We start from the raw sequence: 25,169 nt of genomic DNA, 5'->3' as shown, positions 1-25,169 counted from the left end.
CAAGGAGTCGACTGCAAGGCGACGGCTGGGTCGCGGTCGATAGCCGCTCGAAGCAAGCTTTGAAGACTGTCGTGCAGCAGTGCTCTGGCTCCTCCAGATGCTCGATACTGCTAGGATGGAGAAAGCGGTGCAAGCGACTGCGAAACACGTGGTTGGCGAGAAGAACGTCGTACGGTCCATATCCTACGCTTTTGCTTGCTCGTTCCTTTGTTGTGCCTCCCCGTGGTATATATAGTATGCTGAGCGAAGTGGTGTGCTCGCGGCTGTTGATCGTCTTTATTGACGCCATGGTAGACCGGGACGACAGCCCTACCCGCTCGTCCCGTCCGGAATCCCCATCGGCCTCTACTTCCTTTCCTTCACCAACTCATTGCAAAGCGCAACATACACGTCTACAAACACCTTCGTTTCGAGCTTTTCGTTCACGCTAGTGATCATCCACTCCATAAATTGTCGGTCTTTATCCGGGTTTGCGCCCTCTAGCACCGTCTTCGCCGCCTGCTTGCTGCGCTCTTCTCGCATCTTCTCATCAACAGTCTCCTTTGGTCTCAGCCTCTCGAAAACACTCACGCCCGTTGCCTTTCGTACCGTGTCTCTCGCTGTCACAAGCTCGTCTGCCAGGAAGCCGGCAAAGACGGTGTGAATCTGACAGCACGTTGCCTTCTCGGGCACAAAGTTAACAATGCGCCTCCCGTCCGGCGTTTTGTACTTAGCAGTGGCAGCGTTGATGGCATCAACAATCTCAATCATTTTTTGCCGCTTCCCTGAAAACGTGCCGATGTTCTCATTATATCCTCGCTCGCAGTCCGTGACATTGAAGGCGAGCGAGTAGCAATTACCGCCGGCCCTTCGTTGCCACACTTTCGCTTCGTCGATCATTGACTCATCATCGCTCACGAGCATGGCTCCCGTGATGCCTCGAAGCGCTTTGTAGAAGCTGACATACACGGTGTCGAAGAGGGATACGACATCGATGAACGACTTGCCGGCTGTGGCGTTATAGTAAGGTTCAATCTCCCATAAACGAGCCCCATCCATGTGCAGAGCTACGCCTGCTTCTTTGCAGAAGTGCGAGATCCGCGCTAGCTGTTCGAAAGTGTAGGTCTTACAGCCCAACACTCTGTTCGGGACTTCGATCACAACTACAGCAGGGCGCTCGGTCTCGGGGAGCTCGAGGACCTTCTTGATCTCATCAAGTGTCGGCAGAGCCTCTGGGTCTGATCCGAGTAGGACTCTTCGTAGACTGTATAGTGCCTCAAAGCTACGCTCCTCGGCGGACTCCAGGTGCGACGAGATATGCCATGCTGCGATCTGTCGGCCCGCGCGATCACAGTAAATCTTCAAGGCGGCCAACTGAGCTTGGACACCAGTGACGAAAAAGAGAGCGTGCTTCTTGCCGAGGAAGTTCGCGATGTGATGTTCGAAATGTTGCTTGTGTGCGCCGGTGCCGTAGCGATCCATGTCGACAGTCTTGGGGAGAGATAGCATGGTCTTGCGGACCTCGAAGATTCCTGAGCCGAGAGCTTCTCGAAGGTACTCTGTGGGATCCGCTGCATAACGAGCTGTGCGTGCGAAAGCATCCGTGGCCGAGATGGGTTCGGAAAAGAGACATAGTTGTATTGGTTCGGACTTGATGTTGGCCTGCTCATCCACCTTGTCACAGTCAGCGGTGGGGATCGCGGTTTCTGTGCTTGTGTTTGCCATGGTAGTTGCGGATCAAATCAGTCTGATGTGGTTCTGTGCAACAGAACGGCTGGGAAAGGTAAGGAAAAAGTAAGCGAGCGAGAAGATGGTGCCTTTCTGTCACCTTTGATGACCTGCCTGTTTGGGTAGATGCAGATCCACATTCGGCGTCTCAAGTCATGGCTGGATACCTTGACCGTGCTTAAGCGTAGCGACCACCTGGCACGTCTACATGCATCCACGCTTGTTGCAGCTATTCGTGACTGCTGGTTTCGGACTTACTATGATCAAATCCGTGATGAAACTGCAAAGCACGGGCAGATTCCGGGAGACAAATGGGCGTTTGTGAGAAAAAGGAAATCGAGCGATCGATGATTCTCTTTGTCTGCTCTACACGTATGCTTGCGTCACATTTGACAGAGTTGCAGCTACAGCGTCTCTTCGAGCATACGACCTTCCCTTCGCCGACTTACACTCCGGCTGTCGCCCCTCCAAATTACACGGACTTCCACCCAACTTAGAGTTCAAGGCGCAAACCCATCGCTTCGTAACCATCTAGCATTCGTCTCCTCCATGTCCTGCCAACAGTCCCTGGTAAGCCAGACTACGCCGTTGCCATCGTACACTTTCCACCTACGCCGCTCCGCTCTGAGTTCGATTCGGGACGTACGGGAACACTGATCTGCCATGTGGAACTTTCCATGTCAAGATATTGGAACTTGCCTGGGCCTTCGTCGGGCCAGACTTGCCATGTGGAAATAGAATTGAGCGGGCTAGTCCGGTTGAAACCCATCCTGCGTGATCCGGGTCCGATTACCCACCGACTCGTCCTATCAAGTTCGTGCGTGGTGCTGCTTGAAGGCAGAAAAGTGAGTATTGACGTGCTAGCCTTGTAGGAATGGCGTCTTGATCATGTTACCAGGGTAGCACGAGGGAACGATCGCAGTGCTGCCCCGAGCCTTGACGGAGTGCAAAGGCTGCGGCGGCGGAGTTCGCATTGCTCTGATCGGCGCTTTCCCATTCATGCCACTAGCCTATCCGAGAAATAGGCGGTTGGGCGACGAGTATGCGTTGCCAGCAAGTTTTCCCGCGAGCAGAAGCTTGGCGGCCGCCAGAAGACTTGTGTGCCATCACGTGCCCAGGAGAGACTAAAAGATGGAAGTACGAGTTGGTGCTGGCTCAGACGGCATTCCCAGACCGTATGACAGGGACAGAAGCTTACATATCATAGAATAAACGTAAGGTGGGTGGCTAGAACCGGATACAGTTCGATTGTGGACATTCCTGACTAAGGGAGTTAAAGGTCGTTTGACAAGGGGACTACTGGACGTCTCCATCCTGCGAGCCTTTCCACGTTACTTGGCAGGATGAAGAGGTCTTATTGTACGGCCGGAGTTTACTGGATGACCGTCTGCCACAACCAAGGTACTTTCTAGCAAAGTGACAGGGACGGGACAGTTTGCTTGGTGGAAGTAAGAGGAGACGAGGTCGTCGATGGAGGGGGATGGATCGGAGGAGCATGGATCGGAGGGGTGTGAATCGGAGGCGGGGATGGATTCGTTTCGATCACCTGTGGCATTGCGTTACGATAGTTAGAGTATGAAGAAGCGGCCATTGTCTGGGCTGGTGATGCTAGAGGACTGGACTAACAGAAGGTGGTGGGTGCATTATGCTGGCCCTGGCCGAGACCATTTCAGCGCCGAAGGTCACTGTCGATCGAAGATAATGGTGACAATGCACAGCATGTCATGGAGGAGTGGCTAGAATGTAAGTTATGATATCCGAATTTCGTATCGCGGAAGCTCCAGCAGCCGAGATGGCAGATGCACTACATGTACTTAGGCATAGCAGCGCCTTGATGGTTTACCGTTCTCGTGCGTGTGGAAAGTATTCGAGCCAACAGTGTCGTGCTCAAGAAGATTACTGGATGAGACCGAGCCATGGGTTGATGGAAGTGGAATGGAGTGGTGGGGCTGTCGGAGATCGGGGGCGGAGCGGAGCGCAACTGGAGGATTGCTGAAAGCTCGCACGTCATCTGTGTGAACATACTGATGCCGCAGCATACTGGCGGCAGTGCAAACAATGTGCGCCGATTTAAATCAACTCGCAGAAAGAGTCGTTGCCTGATTAGAGGGATGCGACAAGAGTGGAGGGCATCACTACTGCGCAAAGCGAAAGCGAAACGAGCCCCACATGATGAATCAGTCACTGCCTTCAATGCCTCCGGCACGCCAGACTACTCCTCCGCTTGGCGCACTACCACGAACGAACACAACGGGCGCAATGGCAGCTCACAGCTCGTACGGCATCTATGACGCCAACGGTCACCTCAGCCTGCCAGATGCACCGCTGCAAGGCGCACACTGGTTCCCTGGCGGTGATGGCGTTTACGGCATGGACGATGACATGGATGCGCAAGCTGACGGTGCGGATGATGGCGGGCAGGACGATGGCGATAGCCGCGACCCGAAACGGCGGCGCATTGCCCGAGCTTGCGACATGTGTCGCAAGAAAAAGATTAAGTGCGACGGCAAGATGCCCAAATGCAGCCATTGCCTGAACTACAAGACCGAGTGCATTTTTACGCAGGTGGAGAAGAAGCGGGCGCCGCCGAAGGGTGCGAAATATATTGAGGGATTGGAGAATCGATTGGGCCGAATGGAGAACCTGCTGCGATTGAGCGGACTTCTGGCGGAGAACGATGGCGGACGCACCGATCTTGGTACGCTGGAGAAGCGACTAGCGGAGCGGCAGGCGACGAGCGGTGCAGGTAGTCCAGTCGCGCAGCCTCCGCATAGGCCGAGCGCGCAACGGGAACTTGCCACGCCAGCGGCGAATAGTACTCCGCAGGACCAGCAGACTAGCCCGGCAGCAAACGCAGATGCAACAGCGACCGTGTCACCGCCCACCGACACCTCGAGTACGCAAGCGGATGCTGCCGCTGCTCAACGTAAGCGAGAAGCGGACAATCTCGCCGAGCAGATGTGCTCTCTTATCACGAACAATTGCGGTGAGACGAGGTACATCGGCTCGTCTTCTGGCTTCTCCATCTTCTCGCCCAAGGGCATCCAATGGGTCAATGAGAAGACCGGAGACGCCTCATTCCAGCGCATGATCGCCGCCGCAAGCTCCGACGAGAAAGCTGGCAGCTTCGACAACTGGAAACCAGAAGTATTTAACGATCTGTTCGAGCGGCGCTTATTCAAGCCTTTGCCTAGCCGACAGGAATGCTATGCGCTGCTGAAGGACTACTTCGAGCACTTTAACCAGATGTTCCCCCTTTTCCACGAGCCGACTTTCATGCATCTTGTGGATAAGCATTACAGTCTTGAGCCATACGAGGGATCAGGATGGTGGGCGAGTCTGAATGTTGCGCTCGCCATCGCTCACCGTTTGCGCGTAATGAGTAATGTTGTTGGCCAGGAAGAGGACGACCATGCCTGGGGCTACCTCAAAAACGCAATGGCCGTCCTAGCCGAACTGACCATGCGCAATACCGACCTCCTCTCCGTCCAAGCGCTGCTGGGGATGGCGCTCTTCCTTCAAGGAACGCCTAACCCGCAGCCCAGCTTCTTTCTGGTTGCCGCCGCAATACGTCTGGCACATAGTATTGGCCTGCACAAGCGCGGCAGTGGCTTCAACCTCAATGAGGTGGAGAACGAGCAGCGGAAGCGTGTGTTCTGGATCGCATATCTACTCGACAAAGATATCTGTCTCCGCTCCGGCCGACCCCCGAGCCAGGACGACGATGACATGAACGTCGAGCTGCCGTCGGAGGATCCTCCGGATAACGTTGGCAACGTGCCGTTGGTGAAGGAGGACAAGGATACAGGGAGGAAGACGATGAATTTATTCCGCCTCAATTGCTCCTTCGCGCAGATTCAAAGTCGAGTGTACAAGTCACTGTACTCAGTCAGGGCGAGTAGGCAGAGCGATGGCGAGCTCCTCAACACCATTGGCGTTCTCGACGCAGAATTGGAAGCTTGGAAGGACTCGATACCTATCGACTTCAGGCCTGAGCATCCGATCAATGCAACGCATACACCGCTGATACTGCATGTTGTCGTGCTGCATTTTGCGTACTACAATTGCCTGACGACGATACATCGCATGAGCGTGCATCACGGTTACTGGACCAGCAGGCTGAGCGACTACGCGTTGCAAGGGCTCAATGCGCGACCGCTGAACCCAAGAGTGTTCATGAGTGCGGCTTTGTGCGTCAACGCCGCACGAACGAGCATTGGATTGATCCGGTATATACCGCAGGGCGACTATGCCTGCGTGTGGTACGTCTACTCTCTCCAATCTTGCGCGGTGAATGACATACTGATTCGTTCTCTGCCAGGCTCATCCTCTACTACCCCGTCTCTGCCCTTGTGACACTCTTCGCCAATATCTTGCAGAACCCGCAAGACGCCCGTGCGCGAACAGACCTTCGTCTTATGTCCTCCGTCGTCTCCTTCTTGACCATGCTCGAGCGCGACGTGAACGAAGCTCATGGCACCAGCAACGTTCGCCGTATGCTCTCCGTGTGTGCGGAATTCGAGCGCATTGCGCGCGTTGTGCTCGACAAAGCGGAGCGCGAGTTGCGAAATGGTCGAGGAAAGCGGAAAGCCGCGCCCGGTGCGACGGAGAGGGAGCGTGCCAAGGCGGCTAAGGAGCAAGGCGAGGTCCAGAAGATGATTGCGGAAGGATTGGACGAAGGAAAGTCGTTGGAGCAGATGCAGGTCGAGGCTCAGCAGCATTATAGGAGGCCCATCCAGACGCCAAGTCTGAAAGCGGCATCGCATGCAGGGAGTGCGCAGAATAGTCAAGGTACTAGCCCTGCAAGCTGGGCGGCCAGTCCGCAGCCTGGCGGGGTGGGACCGGAGTACAGGAGTCCGATGACGGGCCAACAGCGCTCAATTATGCAGCAGACGGCGGGATTGCAACGATGGAATGCGAGCGCGGGCCAGCCCTTCCTCATGCCCAATGGCGGGCATATCGACTCTGGCAATGGCAACCAGAGCACACCGCGTTCTCAACAACAGCAATTACAACTCCCTCCCGCTAACTTCTCCCAACCACAAGCAGGTCTTACGGATGGCTACGGCAACTCCGCCGCTTCCGGCCTCACGCCACCGTCTCACGCGACGCCCAATGCGCTCGCGGATCCGCTGTTGAGCGGCGACATGGCCAATCTCAATGGTTTCGACAGCAGTACCGCGGGGCTTATGGGAGGAGGCGGCATGGGAGGTATGATGGGCGGCGCTGCGTTTCAGCAGCCGTTTGTGCCGCAGGATTTGTGGCAGATGCCCATGACGCTGGAGTGGGACTGGGCTGAGGGTTTTGGGCTCGGAAGCTTCACGCCCGGGCCAATGTTCGATGGCGACTATATGGGCAGCTTAGGGAATACGCCTGGCACGGGTGGGCTTGGGCAGCTGGACGGGAATTCGGGCATGGGCGGAGGTGAAGGTGGCGCGTAATGTAACACTTCGCGGGCCGGTGTCGTGATGCTATGTGGTGTTCTAAGAGTTATGTGATAGTTTGGTTTGCATATCTGGCGAGGCGCTGGGCGGACAACCGATACGTGTGGCAGACGGCAGCATAATTCATCCGCTTTCCTGCGAACATCCGTGACCATAAAGGAATTCACAAGCTTCGCAAGCATCAGAGCCTCCGGTTGAGGCGTACAGAAATTGTGGGCGGATGCAATGCAAGAGACCATTGAGTCATCGTGCAGCCAGCCAGGCCATCTAGTACACCGTGACGGTGACCACGGCAATCGCGATGTCCGCGAGAGGCACTGCCGAGCTGGTGATAGGCGTTTGCGCGCTGAATGAGCTGTTCGACAGAAACGCCAGAGGCGCCAAGGCTGGAAACGTGCTGTTCGCGACGAAGCCGGGGAACGTAGAAGAGGCTGATCGATCTATAGAGTCGGATGTTTCCAGTACGGCAATAGTCGCTGGAGCCACGGACGATGAAGTGTCTCTGTCGGCTGTGATTGACCGGACCGATACTTAGGATTCTCCCTCCGCTCGGCTCGATAGGCTTGTTGCAAGGAGGCGGCTGTTTTCGGTTGGCGGCTATACAGCGTTTGTTGCGGACGCAATTGCTGGCAGTATCGTACTCACGTTGGCGCTCTTCGGGGGCACCAAGATCGAGGAATCTGAGAAGGCCGATATGGTCACGGAAAGTGCTCTGACTTAAGGGGTTGGTTCAACTACAGTGGCTGGGTTGGCAGAAGTGACATGGGGTGTTGAGATGGCATCAAAGCTTGTAGTGTTTGCGGAGACCGACGTGCTCAAGGCGGTTGAGCTGATAGACGAGCTTCCCAGAAGTAGAGAGGTCTTGGTGTTCGAACAACTAGCGCCGATCACCAAAGTGGGACTGACCGCCGAAGTTGAGCTCCTTGAGGGAGGTGATGCGTTTGACGAGAGTGGTGGCACGATGGCGAACGTTGTACTCGATGTTGCGCTGCAAATCGGGCTCTGTATTGAATTGACATCTAGTCTAGCGGTGTCGAGGCCTGTCGGATTGAATGACGGGCATTCATCTCTGACCGGAGTCCCTCGAGCGGCAATAGTGTTTTAAGGTTGACAAGACATTGTCAGAACCGCGGGCTGCCAAAGCAAGGTTCGTGAAAACGTCGAAGCCAGCGGCCACCTCACATCGTATCAGCGATTGTCTTTAGCTTAGCTGGAACGGACCAGCGCATACATTAGTTGTTGTGCTAATGGTCTATGGTACCCTGCTGCATCCAGACGTGACATCGCATCCTGCTCGTGGCAAATGGCGGAGGCCTTGCCGGCTCGCATCAGGCTAACTGCGTTAAGCGGTCGTATTGACATTTCTGATGCAATGCCAGAGCTAGAATCGTTGGATCCGTAACGCTCTGGGCCGACCAGATGGTATCACCCAGACGCAACAGAGAATTGTAGAGACTGAGATGAAATGCATCGTACGTGCATGCTCAGGAACAGAAGGCTAGCTGAAGCCCACTTGTTCACGACCATGATCGCATCAGGTACATCTGTCTGATAATTGACGGTCACTGCGTATAGGAATGTTTGGTTTTTTGTAATATAGTCTGCTAGACAATGTTGGCCGAGTTTGGCGACAAGCGGGTACTGACGCGAGCTAAGGGCGCAATTGTATGACGTTCCGGACGGTGTGCTACAGGCAGTCACGGGATTTTGGCTCTGTATGTAATTTGGTGGCTGATCAGCTAGGTTTCAATGCTTGAATGGAGACGGATTGATGTTGTGGTTCGACGAAGGGCGTAAGGCAGTCAGGTGAGCACGTGAGGTCAGACCGTTAGAGTAGTTCATCATCAATTCAAGCGAAAAGGCCAGATGGCCCAAGCGCGCGGCTCAATGACGGCTCGGCTCAAGGCATGCCGACGGGGCTACATTTCAAGTGGTGAGGAAACCTTCACATGCTTGTGATTGTCCAACCCGGTTTCAATACATCGCCGAGGACGCAGCGCCGGCAGTTCTTAGCCCAGACCAGGCATAGCAGAAAGTACCTTCTAGCAGAAAGTGCTTGAGCTCTAGTAGTTAGGCGGTTTCCTGCGCGGCAGTCCGTTACCGGTACCTAGCACGCGATCGCCGTAGGTCCACGAGTGGGTGGGATAGTGTGACGGTTTTGCGCGCCGGTCACTTCATCCGACGTGTGGGCAACCTGGAGGCAAGACCGCGTTCCCGTTCCCTTCCCCCAAGGCGCCCGTGGCGGTTCAAACCGACAAGACGTAAATCGCAACAGCCAACGGCCGCCGAGATGGAGACCGTCAAGGACCATTTCCAACACTTCTCCAACCAGTTGGCAGGGTATATGCCCAACTTTAACAACAAGCAATTGCAGAAGTTTTACGCTCAGATCCAAGAATTCCTGCCAGAAATTGACCTCAATCAAGCTCATCATCGCAGGATCAGTGAGGAAGTAGGCAAGCAAATGACCGCCGAAGAGGTTCAGCAGCATCCGGAGTACCCATATGTCAATTGGGATTTGAAGGCTGATCGGGCTGAGCGGATCGACATCGCACATGGCCGAGGCGGGCCCTTCAAGCTCAGCTATGAGCTCCACGGGCATGGTCCACGGCACATTGTTGTAAGTTTAGGTTGAAACCTCTGCCTGCGTTTAACACGTCTGATGTAACCTCCTAGTGGATCATGGGTCTCGGAGGCTACATGAAGACGTGGCAGCGGCAGACCAAGGATTTTGGCCACTTACAAGGGGACAAGTACAGCAGCTTAGTCTTTGACAACCGTGGCATCGGTGATAGCGACAAGCCCATACTAAGATACACTACGTACGAGATGGCCAAAGATGTCGTTGAGCTACTCGACCACCTAGGCTGGACGGAGCCTCGGAGCGTGCACATAGTGGGCATTAGCATGGGCGGCATGATAGCGCAGGAACTTGTAAGGTTCTTCTCTCCACATTGAGTGGACGTACCCTAACCTTGCTGCAGGCTCTCCAGATACCGTCTCGCACTTGCAGCGTCAACTTTATCTCCACTGCGCCTCGGATTATACGCACCCTGCCTTACATGGAGAACATCAAGAATCGTATCAACCTAATGTATCCCAAAACCCTCGACGCTCAGCTTGCCAAGATCAAGGCCGACTGTTACTCTGCCGAATGGCTTAAGAAGCCGGACGAGACCGAGTACGTTATGGAGCCCTTTCCGACGAACGGCGATCGTTTCGCCGCTGGTGAGGTCGCAAAGCGTATGGCACCCGGAGTGTTTACGCGACACGGTTTTCTATGTCAGCTGTATGCGGCTGGCTTCCATCACAAGTCTGCCGAGCAGCTTAAACAACTCGCAGACGCTGTCGGTCGAAACAGAATCATGGTGTTCCACGGCACTGGTGACCATATGATCGACTTTATGCATGGTGAGCTGTTGCTTGCAGAGCTTGGTGGCGAAGAAGGCGGTGTAACGAAGAGCTTTCATGAAGGTCTGGGGCATGTGCCACTTTTTGAGATCCGGCATGAATTCAACCGCATCATTGCGGAGAGGGTTGAGAAGACGTATGAAATGGCGAAGAGCTGAAGGCGTCTCTCGAAATCACGGCCGGGATGACATTTGAGACACACTGTTCGCATGATACCCCTCGAAGTCTAATCGCGTTCACAATCCCTATCACATCTCTTCCCGCATTCGGCGGGCTCGCTCGAGCTGGAAATTAAGTTCGCGTTGGGAAGTATGCGAGTCTGCCCCCCGAGACACATCATGCACTCTGACCAAGTCCCTCTCATCAACAGCTTTCAACACTGATCCTCCCCTCTCCGGCCTCATAACGAGGACCTTGAGAACCACCGGGCGTAGGTCAGTGGACTCCACTAAGTCATAAAGGTATGACATCACCCTCCAAACTGAACGCATATCCGCGGCTCGCTCGAGCGAAGCAAAATCGTCGACTAGGCAATATATGACACTAGCGTTCCTAGAGCCACCTTTGGCCAGCGGCAGGCATAGATGCTTGAAGAAGCTGTTGAGGTAGCCTATGTCCTTCGTACCGAGCTTCGCGTGGTGATCGTGCAGGGCCAGTTTGCTCGACCACGCCCGCAGATCGTAGGGATGATTTCGGAGTAACTGCAGGCTCAGACTTCCCATAAGAGCTGCCGCTACATCAGGAGTCTGTGGGTTTGCAAGTCCGCAAAAGTATGCAATCGCGGTTGACTGCTGGGAAACCGCCCTACAGAGCGTCGCCATCGCTGCAACGAAGCCTGTGCTGGCGGAGCGCTCAACGGAGCCATCTACAGAAATGAAGAGCATCTCGGAGTCTACCGATGTGAACCATCTCTGGAAGTTGCGGTTCGAAGCGACAGCGACAGTCAACGCTTGGTCGCCAGAGAGCTTCATCTGGCGCTCTAGATCGGCTTCAGATGTACCACCGCAGTCCCATAGCAAGTCACTGACTTCAGCAACGTCGAGGACGGGTGGTGGCGTGCGGGACCTTAGTAACTCGTCTCTTCGGTCAAGTTGCGCTCGCAAATCTGCGTAGAATGCGTAAGTCAATATAGTGCAGGTTCGTGGACGGCAACTTACATATCGCCTCCCTCTCAGCAGCCTCTCGTGCTTGCTTCTCCTTCCTTTTCTCATCCCGGAGGGACGCGAAAACATGGTCGCGCTGATTTTCCTGGGTTGAGAGATGCTGAACAAGGGTTTTAATCGTGTTGGAGAACGCTTCGTTGGCCTGGTTGAGTGAGTTGAATCTGCCTTCATTGGCCTGGTCGTGGGCTTGCATACGTCCCACAATGCCCGACAATTGAACCGAGAGATTGTCCTCCCGACCGAGCTGCTCCCGGTGTCGCTCTTCGGCGCGGACTTCGCGTTGCTGTGCCCTGGCACTCTCTTTGCGCATTTCTTCTACAACATGACGGTTGAGGACCTCCAAGATCTCGACCGTCTTCTCTTTGTCGCAATGGTCCGCGGTAAGCCGCAGGTTCTCCGCGCAAGAATCAACTACACCGACAGCTTCTTCGATCTTTTGACCATAGAGGCCTTGAATGCCAAGAGCTTTCAAACGATCCCCTGTATACTTATTTAGCCAGGTGAGTACCTATCCCGAAGCCATGTAACGCACAGATGTCATGGTCAAACCACTTAACGGTCAAGACGATTGCTCGAAGTAAAGCAGTATATAGTTGATCGACACGGTCTCCAAGCCTGATATCGCTGGGATACAGCCGAATGAACACTTCTGCCTGCTCCAACAACCATGGGGCCTCTCCTAAGGCGTCAAGGACCTTGCGCCGAATCTCCGCCATGCGGACGAATGCTCGAAACAGGAGTTTAACGCTCAAGAGCTAATCAGCATGCTTCTTACATGATCCCAACGATAACCACGTACCCACCGCAGACGATCGACGTGTATTCTCCAGACGGTAACATACCAAGAACGGGTTCTACGGCATCATTGATATCACCTAATCCTCTGCCCACCCTCTTGAACAGACCTTTGATACCCTTCGCACGATCTTTGTATCGTTCAGCGGATTGGTTCGCGATCGTCAGTACTTCCTGCCAATTGTGTCGCTTTCGGAGGTCGAAGTCACCGGGTTTGTAATCTGTCATTTTCTCGAGCTCCGCCATAACTCGAAGAAAGATTTCTTCTTGCTTCTTGGCGGCGTCCTTGATTCTTCGATCGCCATTGGGAATGAGTGAATCTGACAATGGATCGTAAGATGCATTCCTGGCATCCCAGCCAGGGTGGAAGCGGGCACCCTGGCCTTGCACGAAGGCGCGAGCGTTCGGGGTGCTCGTGGACGCCATGCTCGACATATCACAGCTGCGGCTGACTCATGCGACGCGTGTTTGACGTGGCCACAACCATCCAGACGTCTGTGACGATTATAGCGGACTTCTTGACGTAGTACGCCAGACTACCCGTTCAAATAGTGTCGCCATGCAGGACCCTGTCCGCGCCTGACGCAAACGGCGTAAGTAAGTGGTCTCCGCCACGCGAGGTAGTGTGTATCTTTACACCCACACTTCGTCCTGGCTTTTGCAGTGGCACTGATCTTCAAATCGGTCGCACCACAATTTGACCGTTCAACTCGAGCAGTCCTCGTCTGCTTTTGACGTGTTCGTCGAGGGAAGCATCCGTCCCGCTCAGTGGGGGCCAAAGGGGCCGAAACAGCCATCTGCGTCGCCTTGCAGAAGGATCAGAATACCAATCAGTCCAGGATCTGATGCGTGGCTGCAGCTAGCGTCTCACTGAGCCATGCTTTCGTAACCCGGTCGACTATGCATGTGTACGTAAGTCTCCGGCAGGGAGTATCGACTCTGCTTTTCATTTTGTCTACTGCAGCGTTGTTACTGCGAGGCCGTGCCCTCTCATATGATCTCAACGACTTTTGGCGATGCATGAGAAGTTCGATAAAGCTTTATAGGACTCGTTTTCAACAGCCAGAGACGCTTCTAATGATGGCTCTTCGTGCAGAGAATAAAGTCAACGCTGTGACCCAATACGATGGGAGCGCAGCCATTGGGTCAACGGCAGATACGACATTGGAAGAGCGACTGGCACACCTTGAAGACTTCCTGAAATCCGCGGGTAACGACGATGACAGACCCGAGCCAAGGTCAAGGTCGTCAAGTCGCGCAAGCGATGATTATGCGTACGGCCACCCCGGACCGTACAGACGGGCGCAAGGCAGGCGCACCTATAGTGATTTCGGGGCTCGCCGGGAAGACAGAGAGACCGAGCAGAGAACTGCTCTCAAGTTCAAGAGGTCAATTTCGACCGTCGACTACCTTACCTTGGACGACTTCACGCGCCGGAAGTTTTCTCACAAGCAACCACACTATGCAGTTGACGCTGTCGTGGCTGAAGGCTGGTCGGACAAGCTTAGTATATACATTATTCCTGATGTCGTGTTCGTCGACCTAACTCTGCGCCAGGTTTTGATGTCAGGCGACGGACAGAGGCCGTCCGATTTGTCCAGATCAATTCACCGACTCTCGTGAAATTACTGCAGGAGGTCCTCGGCTCCCCACCGTCTCCCTTTAGTCGACCACATGTTATGCTGGCCCCGTTCAAACAACTCATATACCATGAGAAAGATCTGTTAGACCTTCTGTCTACGCTCGAGCGTGAGCATGCAACGACCGGTGAAGCTACAGAGCCATCCGCGCAGGGCGAGGGGGTATCAATCGAGAGCGTCCCAGAGCTGACTGCCGAAGACCTAAACCCTGGAAGCTGCAAGGCAATGCAAGATCTGCGGTGTCTAATGGGCTTCTATAGCAGCTGGATCCAACCGCGGTGGCAGTACCTTCGCAGCCCTAAAGTATGCGAGGTTGCTTTCATCGATCTGGGTCTGCTCTTTCAACCAGGCGATGTGATTTACATTCCGCGGCAGCCTCAAAAAGTGTACCGTGTATTCAAAGTCACTAACGGCAGGCCGAAGCTAAGACAGTTGCTCAGTGATGGCTACGATGGAGGGATAAGTAAGCTAGGAGAAGGCGACGAAGGAAGTACTGCAGGCACGGCAAATCCGGTGGAGTGGTCCGACCTGGAACTGGACTGCTACTTCCTTGACTACGACGGCCGCGATGTCGGTCCAGTTCACTTTACATGGGCCGCAAAGGCGTGGTCTGGGTTCCAGGCTGTGGAGAAGCTGAAGGCTCTCCCATTCCGGCTCGTGGTGGATGCTGCGATCAGCCAGTGCCGTGCTATGGACAGCGGCAAGATGTTTCTCAACGCCTGCAAAAATAAGATTTTCTACTATGAAGGCTTGTCGAAGCCTGAGCGCGGAGGCAAGGCTTCCTCTCACGGCGGCTATGACCGTTACGACGATCGAAGGGGTAGAAGCTACATTCCAATCAGGCCTGCTGATCCGGAAGATGTGGCCTCTCAGGTCGTCATTGATTTCGAAAGATGCTTTCAAGTGAGTCTTTCCATACCCCTGACCGGCCAATTCCGCCCAGATGCGCATCAGCGTGTCTGTAAGCTCCAGCTTGTCTACTATTGCGTGAATTTGTGCATTCTCTCACGCGCTGTACAAACAGCTAACCTCGAGCAGACGAACGAGGAATGGGAACCGAACTTCACCATGGATGCTTTGGCAGAACACGATGACACGATTGACGACCTTGACCAGACGCCAAGGACCTACTCTAAGAGCTCCCTAGCACTGTTCGCCTCCGACGAGCCTGATAAGCGGCAACACGAGCTCTACAAAAGCCGTGATAGCTGGCTTCAGAGCCCAGCGAAGCTTTCGTTGGCCGAGTTTAGCGAACAATGCGAGGACGACCTGCTGTTACTTCCGGAGATTGTAGTGGGCTACGTTTTACGATCAAGATCTTGGGTGTACCTAGACTTGGGTCAGGGCTCGTGGAGGCAGGTCAGGCCCGATCGGCAGGGTTGGGATGACCTGAAGTTGCCTAAAGAAGATGAGAAGTTCAGCTACAAGCGGTTAGTGGAAGCACTCGTTGAGCGGCATTTCAGCATGCAGAAGTTGTTCGCGCAAAGGGCTGACATGGGCCGGGCATTTGACTTCGTCGAGGGCAAGGGTCGCGGCCTGATCCTGCTCCTACATGGCCCACCCGGTGTCGGGAAGACGTCAACTGCAGAGGCTATCGCAGACAAGTACGGGAAGGCGCTACTACCCATCACGTGCGGGGGCTTGGGTACGTTATCGACTGTTCGGATGGATTTCACAAGGGTGTACTGACGAAGGCGCTTGGCAGGACTGGCTCCTGAAAAAGTCGAGAGCTCATTAACGCGCATGTTCCAGCTCGCACAAGCGTGGAACTGCATAGTGCTACTTGATGAGGCGGATGTATTCCTTTCGCAGCGTGAAAGAGGAGATCTCAAACGCAACGCCCTTGTGTCAGTGTTCTTAAGGTCAGTGAAATGATGTGTCATCGAAGCCGAACCGTCAGAGACCCTGCTGACTTCTTGGGTGATCGGTATCAGAACCCTAGAGTACTATACCGGCATACTTTTCGTGACCACTAACCGAATTGGGACTTTGGACGAAGCCCTGCGCTCCAGAATTCATCTTGCTCTGTACTGTAAGCTGGCTGATGTCACCGAACCCTCGAGCTTGTTTGAGACACTGCTGACATCCTTGCCCATTGATGTCAGACCCAGTTCTGGACAAAGTACAGACCGAGGCCATCTGGAAGACGAACCTTGGTCGCTGGCAGCGGCATAAGGAATTGCAGCTGGAGAACCAAGGAGCAGACATCATTGCTTTCGGCGTGTCGCTGTGGGACTATTACATAAAACGGAAACGGGTTCCGTGGAACGGCCGACAGATACGCAACGCTTTCCAGACCGCCATAGCTCTGGCGGAGTTCGAGAGAAACGAAGAATTTACAGGCAAGCCCGATGGAGAGGCCATGCTAAACCTCACCCTTGAGCACTTCGACAAGGTCGCAGAAGTATCCGAGTACTTCGAGGACTACTTGAAGAAGACGCACAAATTCTACGAAGCGGACTTGGCGTACGAACGCGACGTCAGAGCGGATCCTTTTGATCTCGGAGGAAAGTCGTCTCGTTCGGAGGCTGCTGAAGGCTTTGGCGACGCCTTCCGGAGGCGCAATAATATGTATTCCAAGCCGCATGCGGACGAGGAGTATGTTGAGCTACCGTTCCACCAGAAGCTCGGGTTACGACGGCCGCGGACGCTAAACGAGAAGGAGCCGATGGAGGCATGGGACAGAGATGCAAGATTGCCGGAATGGCGGCACAGCGGCGATGACCCTCGATATGCCGCCAGGGGAGGTGCACCTTTCAGGACTGCGAGTCCCGCCTACGACCACTACGGTCGCAGCGATGGACTCCAACAAAACGACCGCCGCCTGCCTCCATCGGGCCAGCCCGGCTCCTCTGGCTACGATGAGCGAGTGTCCGGGTTCCGTCGAGGTCGAGGGGAGCAACCATGGGAAAGCCACGCCGATCCACGAGATGCACCTGGACCCCGCCCTGGCGAGCGGAACGACTCTTACAATTTTTCTCGCTCGGAGGTTGACAATGCAAAACGTGAGTAGAAAGCGGGCCGCCCGGTGTTGATACAGCATGAGGACGGAACGATACAGCTCAAGGACGGAACGGTCATATAATACAGTTGTATACAACAGTGAAAGCCCCTTCCCTCCATGTTTCCTCCGTGAGCGGTGAGCCTTATTGTACACTTGCACATATACATTCACACAATACACGCCAAAAATGCGAAACCACGCTATGCACTTACCCATCGCGCCGAGGCAACCGTGCTTTTTCACCGAACAAGACGCCCTGAGGCAAGCATCTGCATCCGCCAAGCCTGAACACCGTGACTACGCCGCCCGGGTCTGCCCAGGCATCCTCTTCGGGTTAGAGGCAGCCTTCTTCTTCGGCGTCGACTTCTGCTGCCCAGCCTTCTCCCCATTCACATACTTCACCAACTCATCCAGACTCCTCTGATCCAGCACACCCGCCGCCCGTCCGAACCCAGTCTCCAGCGCAGCAGCGGCAGACTCGGACGACATTGCGCCGTTCTGCTGAGTGGCAGCAGCAGGCGGTTGTGGACGTTGCCCGAGACCAAGGCGAGACGTTCTCGTACCGTTCCGCATGAACATGCGCCTGTTAGCGCCTCCCAGCATTGTGGAAGCTTGCTGCGCAGCCTTGGCTTGGTTGACGGCAGAAGAAGTAAGAGTCTCCCACCACGCCTTCGCCTCCTTCGTGTTCTGGTTCTCAGCCCCAAGCAGGCGCTCAAAGATCTCATAGCTGCTCTTCATCTCCCTCATCGCGCCTCGGCTGTCATGGTCCAGCGCTAAGCTTTGCGCGTACTGGAAAAGCAGTGTAGCCGTATTGACTGACTCACGACCAGCAACTTCCTCACAGATCTCAAGGCTCGCCTCGAACCAGACCCGTGACTCGTGGAACTGCTTCAGCGTCTGCAGCATGACTGCGGCATTGTTGATTGTGGTTATCGAATCAGGATGTCGTGGCCCGTAAACGATCTTCCACAGATCTAGCGCATGCCTCACAAGCGCGAGCGCATTCCGTGTGTGGCCCGTTGCGTGCTCCATGAGACTCCAGTTCAAGTACGCCAGAATCGTCTCCGCGTTGTCGATTCCCAGCGTGCGCTCAGACACGATAACAGCCTTCTTCGCCAACTCGACAGCCGCGTTCTTCTCCTCCAACCCGTAATACAGAGTGGACAGAGCGTAGTACACCCGCGCCACCTCCGGATGGAGAATGCCGTAGATCTGCTCATGCAAGCTCAGGCTCTCCAGTAGAAGTTCCTGCCCAAGATCTTTCTGATTTTGCTGAATACTCATGCGGCCCGCGTCGAGTGCTTCTTCTGCCAGTACGCTGCGTGGTGATGCTTCCTTCACGATCGGCACGATGTTGAAGATGTTCTCCGGATGAAACGTTTGCGACGGTGATGTCGGTGATGCGGCAAGTACTGCCCGGTTAGGTGACTGATCGGCCTGCTTCTTCCGCTTCTTCTTGCCGCCAACACTACCACTCTCAGAGTGTACGCCATTCGTTTGCGGTACCTCCAATGAGTCCATCGATGACTTCTGCTGTAAGGTTTGTGGCTGCGTGGCAACCGCCGCCTTGCCGAACTGGTACTCTTTCGCCTCGACTTGCCACCCCATCTTCAGGCACACCTCCCTCAGCATCTGCAATTCTTTCCCAGACTTCACCAGAGCCTCCTCCTCACCGATCGCGTAGCGATACCTTGTTTCAACCTGCTTTCTAACCTCCATCGCCAAGCTCTCTGGTGTCACTCCCTCGAACGCAAACTCAACATCCGGATACATACTCTTGACCTCCTCATCAACCTCCGCTTGCGGCTTCTCGTTCGTTTCCGACCCCAACAAGCAATTCAACAAATGTGCAATACAACTTTGCGCAAACGCCGGCGGCAGCGGCTTCGACAACCGGTTGAACGTGTGCTTGAACGCTCGCGCAACCATTTCTTGTTGTGCCAACGCCCTGAGCGCTTCCAGCCGTTTATCTTTACTTCCACCCTTCTCCTCACACAACCTCGCGAGAGCGCCGAGATATCTCACATTGACGCCGCGCTTGTGCATATCCCGTACGAGGTTCTGCCCGTCCATGGGAAAGCCGATCTCGCCTTCTTGCATGTCGTGCACTAAGCGTGGGATCACGTCTTCGATAAGGTGCTTGCATACCGCGCGGACTTCAGCCTCATCCTGTTCCATCTCCGCCTTCTCCTCTTCTGACTGCGGTTGCTGTCCACTGAAAACGTCCGGGTTGAGCGTGAAGGAGAAGCCGGACACATCGACCGTTTCTTGCTGCTTCGGTGCCTCGACCTTCGCGGTGCCATCTTTGCTCTCACCCTCCTCATGCTCCTCAGCGGTCCCGTTCGTGAGTCCGCCGTTAGCATCTGAATGCTCCTCCTCCCCGTTCGTCAGCTTCACCGCCGAACCCTCCGTCTTCTCCGCCCTCTTCCTTTCCAACTCTTTCGAGATGTACTCCCTCAATTTGACCACCCTCCACGACTCCACCAACTCCGGCCTAAGCACAGCCATGCGATGCGGATACCGTTGCTCCTCGCTGACACGATCCGTACAATGTTGCTCCAGCCACGTCACATCTAGCGGCGTCGTTCGGTACAGGTCAAGGACGTACTTGCGCCCATCTGTCCCTAACAATCCCTTCGTCTCCACACTACCTTCCAGCTCATGCCGCTTGAGCTCCTTGTCCCATACGGCGTGCCTCTTCACCCGTAGAGCTTTGCTTAGATCCGAAAAGGGCTGCACGAAGGCTTCATGACTCGCAATCACATCCTTGCCCTCCACGCCGCCGTAATCGATCTGGTGTTCGCCCGGATCCCGCTGCTTGAAGATGCCAGGCACAATGCTCTGGCCCACAATGCGCTTGCCCAAATAGTCGACCACCACTGTCCCCGCCGTAAAGAGACCGTTGATATCCAGTTGATTCACCGCCTTGACACCCTGTACATCCTTCCCTGTCGCGACCCGCGCCGCTTCGTCGCCACCGCTGCCGGCGAACGTGCCGACTCCATCCGCGCCGAATGAGTAGAAGACATTGTTGTACACGAAGATCTGCGCATCCCTCGCCTCAGTTGGGTTCAACGGCTGTACCTCGCCTCGACCCACCAGCACGGCGCCACGCACTGCAGCTTCGTTGTACTCGGCAAAGAGTTTGCTTGTGAGCCGTTCTCGGAACACACGCTCTTGCACAGTCTCTTTGGGTAGCTCCCGCGTAGACTGAAACTCCTCGTTCCAATCGCGCAGTGTCTCTGCATTGTCCGCGCCCGCCAAGAGATACGGCTCTTGCGTCCGTGTCAGATCGGGCTGATGTTGCTGGGTCGACGTTGCAGATACGAGCCATGGTGCAGCGGGTATGCAATTGGAGAGGGCATACGATGCTAATGGATCCTTCTTGCCATTATATTCTTGTAATCGTTGAAACGAAGGGTTGAACTCTGGTGACAGCTGCGCCAGAAGTGAAATAAGCGAATGGGCATGGAAATCCTTAGGAGCGCTCCGCCGTGCAGGATCGAACTTTGCGTTCGTAGAACGATTGACGAAGAAACCGGTGACGTGGGATGTAATGTAGTATTGCTCGCCCTCAAGCGTCGTCACTTGCAAGTAGAGCAGGTGTCCTCGCATGCGGAGATGGTAGGGTGGAGGGTTCCACGCCGATAGCGACAAGTTCTTGACCGTCTTCGGTTGGTTAGCATCGGTATGTTTTGGTAAGAGCGTCGAAATGGGACCAGGCGCATGCAGGTCGTAGCTTGCTATGGGACTGCTGTCTTCTTTGCCGTTCTTGCTCGCAGGTAGCTCGACGCTATCGCAAAGGCTCGTGCCCGCGTCTATGGCGCTGATGAAGTCGACGCGATCGCCAGCAGCACCTATGAGCTCCCTTACTCGCACCACATGCATGCGTGCCTGCGCCTCGGTGTACGGGTCTTCCACCAGCTTTACCGTGGGCTCCTGCGCTATATCTTCCACTTCGGACAGCTCGACGAAATCGTTGATTCGCTTGCCCCGATGCTCCAGATGGAAGCAAGAGTACTGGAAGGTGTGCGGTTGGTCTACGATTGACTGGCGTATGTCCTGCATCTGCTCTTGGCTCGAGACCATGATCTCGACGGTTTGTGGGTGATGCGGTAGCTGGACGGTAAGCCTGAAGACATTGTCCGCCGGCTGGTTTGCACTTCCGGGCTCACCGTCCTCGTTGTTACCCTCTGTGGTAGTACCGTTGGTGTTGGTGCCGTTGGCTCCAGAGGTCGCGTGCTCATCTGAGTGGCCATTGGGTAATGTGTCCTGCGGATGCTCGGTTCCATTGGAGTCTACCTTACTGATCAGACACGACGTCTCCGCAAATTGCCGCATCGAGCTTTCGTGGTTATTCCAACTCACCCTTCAGGTCACCATTACCACTCTCGGCCATGCTCGGGGGATGGGAAGGTCAAGTCTCACACCAGATGACAGCAACTTCTGGGTCCGCGAGTTGCACTGGGCAATGATTAAGCACGAAGAGAGAACGGAAGAATATCCTACAAGACGGGCGAAACGCTGTACAGATGGTCTTGCATCGAGACGGAACAAAATGACTTGGAGCAATATCCCATACACTTTTTCGAGATCAAAGCTCCCGGCTTCCGCCGATCCGGCTCGTCTTTCCCCCTGTCCACCATCATACACATTATGACACTTCCATTCTCCTCCGCCCAAGGTCCGCTCATCGCTCCCTTTCGCAGCATCACTCTACCGTGCAGACGTCCAGCACTTCTGTCCACCCATGTAGCTCGAACATGGCCATGGGAGCGCAGCAATATTGCTTCATGCTTAATGCTTCATCCTTCACACTTTGCTCGCTCGCCCCCTGTACGTCGATCAGGATATGGACCGATCCGCAATTCTGCGGACTCCCGACAACACCTCCCCCTAGCTCCTCGGCCCTTCGCCTGCTCTTTCCAGCTGTCGCGTGCCCTCTCCCATCATGCTTCCAACGCTACGTGTAGGAATAGGAATAGTATACGTCCTCTCTTGTTCCTTGACAACTTCGGCAGCGCCTCGCATCTAGTTGCGCGGTAATGTCTGTCCACAGCTAAGCTCCGACCACCAGTGGACAATCATGTCCCTAGTACGCTCGTTCACTTCGTTTCAAACTATTACATGGCGACGCTTTCTATCCGTTCCACTTAATCAACTTCATTCTTTGCCACGTACCAGCATCATACCTACGACAACAACAATCCCTCCGGCTCACAAGCGTTTCAATTACAATCTCCCAGTCACGCCAAACGACCAGCTTCCAGCGCCGCCTGAAGAACCAGAAGGCTCACGCAGGCGGAGAGATGATCGCGATGAGCCCTTTAGGTGGGGCCCCACGCTATTCAAAATGTTCGAGGCGGCCGCAACGACCTTTGCCTCCGTCGCTATCCTCGGCGCAGTGGGCTACGGTTACACGATCTACTACAAACGGCTCGTCCTGAGCAAGATCGAGCATGCCTTCGAGCCTGGCGACCCTGTCCTGGATCTAGCGGCCGTTGCAAAGCATGGCAAAGATCTTACGGAAACAGATCACTGGGTCTTGCGTGAAGAACAAGAAATGATTGACGCCATCGTCGCCGGTCGAGTCAAAGGCCAGTACCACCTTCTCGTTGGCGAGAAGGGCACAGGAAAGTCCAGCATGCTGATCGACGCCATGGCCAAGATTGACGGCGAAGGCTGCGCGATGCTTGAAGCCCATGCCGACCCGGAGATCTTCCGTATCCGGCTTGGTAAAGCACTCGACTTTGAGTTCCATGAAGACAACATCGGCGCGCTGTTCTCCATCCGCGGCCCCCGAGACGCCAACGCCATCCTTGACGTCGAGCGCGCCTTCAACAAACTCGAGAAGATTATGCTCCAGCGCCGTAATCGAGTCGGCCGCCCCTTAATCATAATAATCGGTTCCACCCATCTCCTCCGCGATGACGAGCCCGGCCGCGACCTCCTGGAGCTCTTACAACAACGTGCCGAAGCCTGGGCAGCGGGGAACCTGGCCACCGTAATTTTCAACAGCGACGACTACTGGGTTTATGAGCGCCTGAAGCAGTACGCCACCCGCATGAACATCATCCCCATCCTCGACCTGTCTAAACCGCGCGCCGTGCAAGCCCTCAGAACCTACCGCGCAAAGTACTACTCCGAGATCCCGGACTCGAAGGTACTGGAGCAAGTATACGATATGGTCGGCGGCCGGCTCTCGTACCTCGGTCGCGTCGCCAAAAGTACAGACATGCTCAAGACATGCCAGGACATCTGTCAGACGGAGAAGACGTGGTTGCTCAACAAATGCTGGATCCTCGGAGCGGAAATGGACGACGATGTCATGGATCAGCAAAAGTACGCTTCCGCCGCCATGGTGCTGGCGAAAGCGCTGGTGGACAAAGAGAAGAGTATGTCCAGCACCTACGATCCCGTCAAGGGCCACATCTTGCCACAAATTCCGCTGCACGAGGCAAGGCAGGTCATGACTCGAGCGGACTTTATCCAGTCCTACGACAGCATCAACGTGTTCACCATTGACTCTCATGCTATGGTGCGAGCGGACAGCGTGCCGATGATGAACGCTATGCGAGATATTTGTGGGCAAGAAGGCTTTGAGGACCACCTGGAGGCGACGCTGAAGAGGATCGGGGACATTGAGTCCCTGGGTAGGACAAGAGAGTTGACGATTAAGGATTTGTGGGAGGGAGGGCGGTATAAGGTGGCAATGAGGGATGGCAAGGGTGTGGAGAGAGGATCTTTTTTGGTAGAGACGGTGCCGAGGGAGGAGGCGGGGGAGGAGTAAGGGAAGAGTTGGGCGTTGGTATGATACCCTGTGTCTCCTTGTACAGTATGATGAGGTGGCTCGCGATGAAGCTGCCACCACCTGTAACCTATATCGATCTGCGCAGACCCTGCTATTCGGCGCGCATAAATATTACAATTCTTCTGGTGTAAGGGTTGGAGCTTACTCACCGGATGGAGCACGAACGTAGTGCCCGCGAGCATGACACGATCGCACATGACCCTCACGGCGGACTTCCATTTGCGGAACTGCCGCTTCGAAGCCGAATCGGCTCTCGTCCCAACCATCAACTAGAGCGGAATGCGCCAAAGATTCACTCGTCGATTAATGTATATGTAAGTGCATGACAAGTTCCTTCAACTTTCACATCCTCCCACAATCTCCCATATCGTGACGTTGGACAGTGGCAGCAATCTCTCTCCCTTAACATATTAGCCCAACATGCCACATGTTGAAGAGCTCCACTTTTCCGCACCTCCAGAGACACATGGCTTCGCAGCGCTTCTATTCGACATGGACGGCACGATCATCGACTCCACCGACGCCATAGTGAAATACTGGATGGAACTCGGCAAGCAGATCGGTCAGCCCGGCGAGGTGATTCTGGAAACCTCGCACGGACGCAGATCGATAGATGTTCTTGGCCTTTTGGCGCCAGAGCATGCCAACTGGGAGTTCGTTTGCGATGCCGAAGGTCAGGTGCCACTCAAGTACGGCCGTGACGCTGTGGAGATTCCGGGCAGCCGCAGCATACTGGAGAAGCTGGAGTCGGCCGGCGCACCGTGGGCCATCGTGACAAGCGGTACTAAGCCTTTAGTCACAGGTTGGCTGGATGTGATGAAGCTGGCGCATCCCAAGTATCTGGTGACAGCCGAGGATGTAGCAAACGGGAAGCCGGACCCGGCATGCTACAGGTTGGGCGCCAAACGGCTAGGCTTCGACGATGGCAGCGGTCGTGAGGGTGGCAAAAGGATCGATCCGAGCCAGATTGTAGTGTTCGAGGACGCTCCTGCGGGTGTTCGAGCTGGAAAGGCGGCAGGCTACAAGGTTGTTGGCCTTGCAACTACTCACGCAGTCCCGAAGCTGCAGGATGCTGGCGCTGATTGGATCGTCAAAGACATGCGGAGCGTTACCATGTCTCGCTGGGACGCGAAGTCAGGCGTCGTGACTGTCGAGATCAAAGATGCGCTCGTCCCCTGAGATGTGGTGCAGGAG

The 25,169-nt window shown here is 55.0% G+C and overlaps 12 protein-coding genes across 12 annotated transcripts; 6 read left to right on the top strand and 6 right to left on the bottom strand.

The window, feature by feature from the left end:
* Positions 1 to 262: 262 nt before the first annotated feature.
* Positions 263 to 2,044, bottom strand: BAUCODRAFT_187359 (uncharacterized protein). The gene has a single exon (XM_007673862.1). It carries the CDS (start codon positions 1,702 to 1,704, stop codon positions 346 to 348), a length of 1,359 nt encoding a protein of 452 aa, XP_007672052.1. The 5' UTR covers positions 1,705 to 2,044; the 3' UTR covers positions 263 to 345.
* Positions 2,045 to 2,066: 22 nt separating this feature from the next.
* On the bottom strand, positions 2,067 to 2,960 carry BAUCODRAFT_29249 (uncharacterized protein). The gene is made up of 2 exons (XM_007673861.1): positions 2,906 to 2,960; positions 2,067 to 2,831 (listed from the first exon to the last, which is right to left on the bottom strand). The coding sequence occupies exon 2, from the start codon at positions 2,474 to 2,476 to the stop codon at positions 2,288 to 2,290; it is 189 nt and encodes a 62-aa protein (XP_007672051.1). The 5' UTR covers positions 2,477 to 2,831; positions 2,906 to 2,960; the 3' UTR covers positions 2,067 to 2,287.
* A 155-nt stretch (positions 2,961 to 3,115) lies between these two features.
* Positions 3,116 to 3,298, bottom strand: BAUCODRAFT_118594 (uncharacterized protein; the record flags this gene model as incomplete). Its single annotated transcript, XM_007673860.1, has 1 exon — positions 3,116 to 3,298. The coding sequence occupies one exon, from the start codon at positions 3,296 to 3,298 to the stop codon at positions 3,116 to 3,118; it is 183 nt and encodes a 60-aa protein (XP_007672050.1).
* Positions 3,299 to 4,104: 806 nt separating this feature from the next.
* BAUCODRAFT_47223 (uncharacterized protein) lies at positions 4,105 to 7,007 on the top strand (the record flags this gene model as incomplete). The annotated part of the gene is made up of 3 exons (XM_007673859.1): positions 4,105 to 5,969; positions 6,029 to 6,699; positions 6,919 to 7,007. Coding segments are annotated over 3 exons (2,625 nt in total), but the record flags the coding sequence as incomplete, so codon positions are not given.
* Positions 7,008 to 7,926: 919 nt separating this feature from the next.
* On the top strand, positions 7,927 to 8,256 carry BAUCODRAFT_144466 (uncharacterized protein; the record flags this gene model as incomplete). Its single annotated transcript, XM_007673858.1, has 1 exon — positions 7,927 to 8,256. One exon carries the CDS (start codon positions 7,927 to 7,929, stop codon positions 8,254 to 8,256), a length of 330 nt encoding a protein of 109 aa, XP_007672048.1.
* Positions 8,257 to 9,615: 1,359 nt separating this feature from the next.
* Positions 9,616 to 10,720, top strand: BAUCODRAFT_61070 (uncharacterized protein; the record flags this gene model as incomplete). Its single annotated transcript, XM_007673857.1, has 3 exons — positions 9,616 to 9,771; positions 9,828 to 10,085; positions 10,136 to 10,720. 3 exons carry the CDS (start codon positions 9,616 to 9,618, stop codon positions 10,718 to 10,720), a joined length of 999 nt encoding a protein of 332 aa, XP_007672047.1.
* Positions 10,721 to 10,765: 45 nt separating this feature from the next.
* Positions 10,766 to 12,252, bottom strand: BAUCODRAFT_187191 (uncharacterized protein). The gene has a single exon (XM_007673856.1). It carries the CDS (start codon positions 11,894 to 11,896, stop codon positions 10,811 to 10,813), a length of 1,086 nt encoding a protein of 361 aa, XP_007672046.1. The 5' UTR covers positions 11,897 to 12,252; the 3' UTR covers positions 10,766 to 10,810.
* Positions 12,253 to 12,402: 150 nt separating this feature from the next.
* On the bottom strand, positions 12,403 to 13,235 carry BAUCODRAFT_29242 (uncharacterized protein; the record flags this gene model as incomplete). The annotated part of the gene is made up of 3 exons (XM_007673855.1): positions 13,164 to 13,235; positions 12,529 to 13,099; positions 12,403 to 12,472 (listed from the first exon to the last, which is right to left on the bottom strand). Exons 2-3 carry the CDS (start codon positions 12,944 to 12,946, stop codon positions 12,405 to 12,407), a joined length of 486 nt encoding a protein of 161 aa, XP_007672045.1. The 5' UTR covers positions 12,947 to 13,099; positions 13,164 to 13,235.
* Positions 13,236 to 14,037: 802 nt separating this feature from the next.
* On the top strand, positions 14,038 to 17,368 carry BAUCODRAFT_187048 (uncharacterized protein). Its single transcript, XM_007673854.1, has 5 exons — positions 14,038 to 15,063; positions 15,199 to 15,805; positions 15,866 to 16,022; positions 16,095 to 16,192; positions 16,266 to 17,368. Exons 1-5 carry the CDS (start codon positions 14,200 to 14,202, stop codon positions 17,171 to 17,173), a joined length of 2,634 nt encoding a protein of 877 aa, XP_007672044.1. The 5' UTR covers positions 14,038 to 14,199; the 3' UTR covers positions 17,174 to 17,368.
* On the bottom strand, positions 17,207 to 21,735 carry BAUCODRAFT_29239 (uncharacterized protein). Its single transcript, XM_007673853.1, has 2 exons — positions 21,533 to 21,735; positions 17,207 to 21,462 (listed from the first exon to the last, which is right to left on the bottom strand). The coding sequence occupies exons 1-2, from the start codon at positions 21,561 to 21,563 to the stop codon at positions 17,462 to 17,464; spliced, it is 4,032 nt and encodes a 1,343-aa protein (XP_007672043.1). The 5' UTR covers positions 21,564 to 21,735; the 3' UTR covers positions 17,207 to 17,461.
* A 151-nt stretch (positions 21,736 to 21,886) lies between these two features.
* On the top strand, positions 21,887 to 24,133 carry BAUCODRAFT_29236 (uncharacterized protein). Its single transcript, XM_007673852.1, has one exon. The coding sequence runs from the start codon at positions 22,251 to 22,253 to the stop codon at positions 23,952 to 23,954; it is 1,704 nt and encodes a 567-aa protein (XP_007672042.1). The 5' UTR covers positions 21,887 to 22,250; the 3' UTR covers positions 23,955 to 24,133.
* A 334-nt stretch (positions 24,134 to 24,467) lies between these two features.
* BAUCODRAFT_61585 (uncharacterized protein) lies at positions 24,468 to 25,154 on the top strand (the record flags this gene model as incomplete). The annotated part of the gene is made up of 1 exon (XM_007673851.1): positions 24,468 to 25,154. The coding sequence occupies one exon, from the start codon at positions 24,468 to 24,470 to the stop codon at positions 25,152 to 25,154; it is 687 nt and encodes a 228-aa protein (XP_007672041.1).
* Positions 25,155 to 25,169: the final 15 nt, after the last annotated feature.

Source organism: Baudoinia panamericana (assembly GCF_000338955.1).
Source record: "Baudoinia panamericana UAMH 10762 unplaced genomic scaffold BAUCOscaffold_1, whole genome shotgun sequence".
Taxonomy (NCBI): Eukaryota; Fungi; Ascomycota; class Dothideomycetes; order Mycosphaerellales; family Teratosphaeriaceae; genus Baudoinia; species Baudoinia panamericana.
This window is presented reverse-complemented; position numbering and strand designations above follow the sequence as displayed.

What these genes read in the sequence shown, in the direction of transcription:
- BAUCODRAFT_187359 (XM_007673862.1), bottom strand. Translation starts at nt 1,704, where the DNA reads ATGGCAAACACAAGCACAGAAACCGCGATCCCCACCGCTGACTGTGAC.
- BAUCODRAFT_29249 (XM_007673861.1), bottom strand. Translation starts at nt 2,476, where the DNA reads ATGGGTTTCAACCGGACTAGCCCGCTCAATTCTATTTCCACATGGCAA.
- BAUCODRAFT_187191 (XM_007673856.1), bottom strand. Translation starts at nt 11,896, where the DNA reads ATGAAGGCAGATTCAACTCACTCAACCAGGCCAACGAAGCGTTCTCCA.
- BAUCODRAFT_187048 (XM_007673854.1), top strand. Translation starts at nt 14,200, where the DNA reads ATGCTGGCCCCGTTCAAACAACTCATATACCATGAGAAAGATCTGTTA. An exon ending in ATTTCGAAAGATGCTTTCAA is followed by an intron (nt 15,064 to 15,198) that starts GTGAGTCTTTCC and finishes AACCTCGAGCAG; the next exon opens with ACGAACGAGGAATGGGAACC. An exon ending in AATTCATCTTGCTCTGTACT is followed by an intron (nt 16,193 to 16,265) that starts GTAAGCTGGCTG and finishes CATTGATGTCAG; the next exon opens with ACCCAGTTCTGGACAAAGTA.
- BAUCODRAFT_29239 (XM_007673853.1), bottom strand. Translation starts at nt 21,563, where the DNA reads ATGGCCGAGAGTGGTAATGGTGACCTGAAGG. An exon ending in TGGTAATGGTGACCTGAAGG is followed by an intron (nt 21,463 to 21,532) that starts GTGAGTTGGAAT and finishes TCAGTAAGGTAG; the next exon opens with ACTCCAATGGAACCGAGCAT.
- BAUCODRAFT_29236 (XM_007673852.1), top strand. Translation starts at nt 22,251, where the DNA reads ATGTCCCTAGTACGCTCGTTCACTTCGTTTCAAACTATTACATGGCGA.